This window comes from Oncorhynchus tshawytscha, linkage group LG13 (genome assembly GCF_018296145.1).
Source record: "Oncorhynchus tshawytscha isolate Ot180627B linkage group LG13, Otsh_v2.0, whole genome shotgun sequence".
Taxonomy (NCBI): Eukaryota; Metazoa; Chordata; class Actinopteri; order Salmoniformes; family Salmonidae; genus Oncorhynchus; species Oncorhynchus tshawytscha.
In genome coordinates, this window is record NC_056441.1 from 58609957 (window position 1) to 58615956 (window position 6000).

Sequence of the window (6000 nt, forward strand, 5' to 3'; positions counted from 1 at the left end):
GTCACTTAGTAGCCTGGGCTCCCGACCAGTCACTTAGTAGCCTGGGCCCTCCCGACCAGTCACTTAGTAGCCTGGGCCTACTCCCGACCAGTCACTTAGTAGCCTGGGCCCTCCCGACCAGTCACTTAGTAGCCTGGGCCTACTCCCGACCAGTCACTTAGTAGCCTGGGCCTACTCCCGACCAGTCACTTAGTAGCCTGGGCCTACTCCCGACCAGTCACGTTGTACAGCGGCACATTATCCTAACGGAAACCCTACCCTACATAGGCTAATGTAAAATGCATTTTAATTTTTTCTTGGAATAGAAACACCATAATATTTATCAATTTAATTAAGCTACATTTCTAACAGTATAAACAGCACAACAAATACAGTAATTAATCATTTACAAACACATTTAACAATCCCATATAGTCTGTTAAAAAAAAAAAAGGTAAGTCTTTAGTACAGCCAAGATTAAAAACAGTCAAATGCATTAAATCGCTAGAGCCAGCATGTTGCGGTTTATTCATTGTTTAATTATTCAAGGCTCCGTTTGTTATTTCATTTTATAACTAAAAAGCGTGACTGTATTTAAAGACACGGATGACTTGTATGCTGTGTGATGACATGCACAAATGTATGGATGATTGATTGATATATGTATTGAAGTAGGCCTTTATGCCAATAAGTAAGACACGTTAAGACAGCTACAGTAAACAGGACTGTGAAGCCTACAGTGCCATGTCATTTCAATAACCATTCCAATAAAAACCTTGAACCCACCTGTCCCTGACTTTTCCTAAATATGTGTATTTTACACACTAGCAGTAGGCCTACATTGAGATAAATACCATAAAACTTCCAGAGAATGTTATCCTCAATCTGCCATGAAGGTCTGCTGCACCATATGCATATTAACAGTAGAATAGCCGGGACCCGATGCGTTGACTACCAATAGCCGCCAGTCTAATAAATCAATGTAATATATACAATCACAAAGAAGTCCATTCATATTTTGTTTAGGGAGGTCATACAAAACATGGTGCTAAGACAATTTATTTCTAAATAACAGAATAGCATGTTTTAATATTTATTGATCTGTGCTATAGTAGCCGGGGCTATGGCGGCACCATGAAAATGAAATTAACTTGTTCATTTAGCAGACATCACATGCTTATATTCCCCAGGCTTTTACAATATGAATGATGGAATACAACAGAATAAAAACAGAAAGGATATTTTCCCCAAATGGGTATTTGCTGATTGTCATCCGTAGGCATGGAGCTGTGGTTATTCTATGATTTTTTATTTTATTTTGAAGGAGAAACCATTGGAATATGCTCTTTCGGATAGGGTATAGCAATCAAAACATCCGGTCTGCATGGACCTTAGTAGAATTATTTGGAAAAGTAAGCAAGCGCCAACAAGCTTCAAAAAGACACCCTCAAAGCTGCCCTCTGGTGGTTGACAGTAAAATACTATGATGTCATTCACTCCAAAATGCCATACCATTCCGCAGCATCCTGCAAGCTGTGCTATTATACAACTTTTAAATGAGGACCCACTGTACCTGCTGGTTCTGAAAGGACCCGGATTTGATCTATTCTACACCATGCATGAGCTCATCATCCCCAACCCGATAGCAATCTCACTCTACTCAACGAATCTTGAAGTCTGCGAAACACAGTGGAGGCTGGCTCACAGCGGGGAGAGGTTAACCTTGCTCCGTTTTTTTGTCAGAGCTAAAGATGGTGTCCAGGTCAGCCAGAGCTGCGTATCTATCGGTGGGGACGCTAGTAGTGCCTCTGTCTCGGTCTTTCGCCCCATTGGGCGTTCCTGCGGTGGAGGAGTTACTCTGGCTCTGGGACTGGGAGGAGGAACTGAAGCATCCAAAGTCGACGCTTCGGGATTTAGGGAAGTGGTAAAAATGTGCTAAATTGCTATCGTTAGCTAGGCCTCCCCCGAGGAAGTGCTACCTGCGAGAGAGAAAGAGATGACAGAGGAGTCACACAACAGGGGCCTGGGGGTGTGTGTGTTCCTGACTGTGCAGTGTAAATCTAGGGGGCTGGATTGAACACTGTGTGCTACTGGAGGCAGGCAGCATCAACAGAACACAGCAGTGTCATCTTTCATTTACAAAAGCACTGTGCTTCGTCTGACCTGAAATCAATGGAAAGGATCTGCATTATACTGCCGAGTAGTATAACTGTCAGATCTAATGGAGTCAACGGTGTCAGACTTGAAATGAGCCCAACAGCACTCATGGTCCTTAGTCTGACTGTGCCAAGAGCCACACAGTAACTTCAAGTGTGTTTGTAGGATGATCGTAGCCTTTCTTAACAATCATCTTACCCTGAGGGTTAGTTAGGCACAGAGACTGAGGTTGGTCACTGTCTGACGAAACGGCGTGAGAGAGTTGAAGTAAAGGAAGAGAAGGAGCATCACTTCACTGGGAGTGGTTTGAGGGTAGAACCTGACAGTTGCTATGGAATAAGAAATCTGTCTACTCTCCTGTCTGACAAATTAACACACCTACAGTAAATCACCGAATTGCCTACACTGTTACAAGATCTTAGTACAATACATAGGTGGAGAAATATCTTTAGATTAATAATCTCAAATCATTCTTAAAATGATCTTCTGCAGGATAAGAATTCCAGAGGCCGAGGTAATAATTGCCCATATTTTCTTTCAATAGCTGGCTGCAGTTTAGACTGCATGACATCATGTTAGTTTGCACCAATGTCCTTGTACTTCTGGATATGAACAGGTCAGCAAACGTCAAAGAGCATACAACACACGCATCCACAGACAGACAGGCACACACACCAATAGGAACAACCATAGACATTGATTTGGGAAAATCTTTAGAGCCTACCATACAGACAGAGGGGAGAAAGGGCAGTTAGGTGTTAGCTAGAGGCTGAGCCTAGAGGCTGAGCCCAGTGAGAGGACTTACTGTGAGCACCTGCACCTGGGTGAGGGAGAGCAGTGCCAGCGGTGGCAAACTCACCCACACTGCGGCTGGATGAGAGGGACGTGAACGCTTGCAGCCAAAACAGGAGGGGGGCGGAGGGGAAATGAGTACCAGAGAGACAGGGTGGGGGGAAAAAGAGAAAGAAATATAAACGAAAAGGGGGAAGAAAGTGTGTGAACATCACCCAAAAGCAAAATTAAATCATAATGGAGCGAATGGAGTCAGTGTTAAAGCGGAGGCCAGGCAGTGTGGTGGTCAGTGTGAGTGAGAGCAGGAGGAGCCTTGAGAGAGAGGGGGGTGTATCTCCATAGTCTAAAGTGGTTTCCTCTCATCATCTGCACAGATCTGGAAAACATATAGGCTAGTTGAAAGCAGACATGAGAGATAGAGGTCTAACTGTACATTTGTTAGATTCTTTCAGATCAGTGCGGATAAAAGAAAGGAGACAAGGAGAGGATGCCACTGTAGAGTGTTGAGATGCACCCAAAGAGCAGTGCATTCCCATTCACCACCGTGTAGAAGTCAAGAGGTCATCTGCAGACTGCAGGCATTAGTCTCCAACAGAGGGCAGTGTGGTACATTCAAAAGTAATTCCCTTGACTGTGGGTGGAGAAACTAGCCAGTGAGTGAGTGTATGTGGCTTGAGCAGCCAGCCAGCTAGCAAATACAGAGCCAATGAGAGTGAAGAAATGAATGGAGTGGAGCCATGGACCAGGACGGTGAGAAGTGAGTGACATAGACAAACAAACACATATGGAGATCTATGTCCTAACATAAACACAGACAAAACGGACACAAAACGCATGACGAGTAGCAGTGAGAGAACTGATGTGAGAGTGTAACAGAGAGAGAAAGTGTGTGTGAGATAGAAACAGGTCACGACAGGTGAATGGAGTATGCTCTACCTGTATGTGAGGTCTGGAAGGGGGCTTGGGGTGCAGAGGGGAAAGCACCCGATGGACCCGCGCTCCCAAACGCATCAAAGTTAGCAAAGTCTGCATGTGCGTTCTGAGCAGCTGGAGGTTTGTAGGAGGGTCAGAGACACGAAAAACAAAAAAAAAGGACAAACAAAACAGGACAATGAATGAGATGATTAATGGGATGCACATAACACATACTGCATCCCAAATGGCACCCTCGTCCTATAGCGCACTGCTTTTGACCAGAGCACCCTGGTCTAAAGTAGTGCACTAAATAGGGTATAGGGTGCCATTTGGGATGATCAGACCGAAATGACACATTGAGAGATATGGAACTAAACTAGATGGAGCTAATGACAGACTGGCACCAGATGACAATGACAAACCAAAAACGGATGTGATGATGACAGGTTCACCTTCTCCTATAGGGCACCGCCCTGAATCTAAGCTCATGTTCCCTTCTAGTGGGTGTGTGTGTCGTTGTCTGGGTTCAACGTTAAACCCCTTTTAAATCTAGCATATCTATTCATTTCACGCTTTCTCATGGTCATGGCAATACTGAATGATAAAAATACAACATCAATCAAAGCAAAGTTGGTAGAATGCATAGAATTATTCATTTAATAGGATCTCTGGGGTAGAATGTTTGAATTTAGAACTTTTGATTGGTAAAAGTAACAGCGTTGATTTGAAACCCATTTTATTTGTCATGGTGATTCTATTCATAAGAGTACAATTACATTTGAATAGAATGATATCACAATTATAAAGAGCAACTTCAGTAGAATTTAGGATGTTTGGTTGACTGGCACCAATGTTGACTTAGAACTCAGACGTGCGACTTGCTTCTGCTATCTAGGATTATACTTTTTTTTTTAATGAACTTCCAACACCCAGTGATTTCACCAGTCCATACCATGGATGGCACAGTGGCATCAATATCTTCCTGCAAGAAGTTCAAATTACATTAACAATGGTAAGCAGCAAATACTGTATTCTTACCATAATTTGGTCAATTTAAGTTTTGATTTGGCTTATTATTGTGTATTTCTCAAATTCCATGTAGATATATATATATAGAATTGGTTTTTATTGCAACTTTAGGTGAGGTCCTCTGAGTCACTCAGAGATCTGGCATTGTGAGTGGTACTGGAAGTCCCAGTCCCGGCTACTACAACCAGCACCAGTCGGAGCAGGAGAAATAACATCTGCTCTACAAGCACATGGAGATTATACGCAAGGTGGAGATCTATAGGAAAGTCAGGATGGAGTTCTACGAGGATGGAGTTTTACAAGTCCTTCTGATAAAGAGATGAAAGCCATCCGGGGAAGTTGGCTGCATAGGTGGGCTTCCTGTGAATCTCCTGATTTATTTTGTCGAAGTAGTAGAAAGATAAGAAAGGATTGCTAGGTATAGTGCTTTTTGATAAGGGTGTAGGTTATTGGCCACTTAATATATATTTTTTAAATCCTATTTTAAGTATCAAATTGTAATGTGCCTTTTTTGAGTGAGTGTGTGTGTGTCTTTAAGCCTCGTGTGTGCTTACTTGGTGCTGCCTCTCTGCCCACACTACATGAAGTTCAAACTTTATGGCTCTTTGAGGATGAGAAAACATGATCCTCTGAGCAAACACAAGCTAACAGCTTCACACTAGCCTCATTAGTAACCATGGAGACTGACGGCCCAGAGCCCTGTTAGACTTCTATAGTGTCTGGCGATGCTTTACATAAACCAGTGTGATGGACAACAGGCAGGGCGGGGGGGTTCCTGCTTTTTATAATTCCATAAGTATGAGTGTATCATTAACTATAAGTATCATTGACCATTTAAGTCTATCCACTATGCAGTAGATGTAACCACCATGCCTGGTGTTTTTCTGACTCAAGGTGTAGTGACCGCTCCAGGGACCGGTGCAGCTCATGACACTCCCCCTGCTTACCTGGGTGGCTGTTGAAATGTGCAAAGTTGGCAAAGTTGGCTGACAAGCCTGCTGCGGTCTGCGAGTGGGACGGAGCGGCGAAAATGTCTCCGCCCAGGTCGCTGAGGAGGTCAAACTTCTTGTCGTGGAACTGCTGCTGCTGGCTCAGCTGGAGGGCCTGGGCCGCACGGCTCCCCACCGG

At 43.8% G+C, this 6000-nt stretch overlaps 1 protein-coding gene across 5 annotated transcripts in view; it reads right to left on the bottom strand.

Moving 5' to 3' along the window:
• Positions 1–6000, bottom strand: part of LOC112265384 (arf-GAP domain and FG repeat-containing protein 1) — a 40226-nt gene that overhangs the window by 19118 nt on the left and 15108 nt on the right. For 2 of the 5 annotated variants that reach the window (XM_024442626.2, XM_024442627.2), the window contains exons 5-7: positions 5820–6000; positions 3865–3975; positions 2942–3028 (exon numbers count right to left, since the gene is read on the bottom strand). The exon at positions 5820–6000 is cut by the window's right edge and continues 3 nt beyond it. In XM_024442626.2, coding sequence (XP_024298394.1) covers positions 2942–3028; positions 3865–3975; positions 5820–6000 — 379 coding nt within the window. The remainder of the gene's footprint in view (positions 1–2941; positions 3029–3864; positions 3976–5819) is intronic. The other 3 variants (XM_024442629.2, XM_024442630.2, XM_024442631.2) reach the window with 3 other exon arrangements.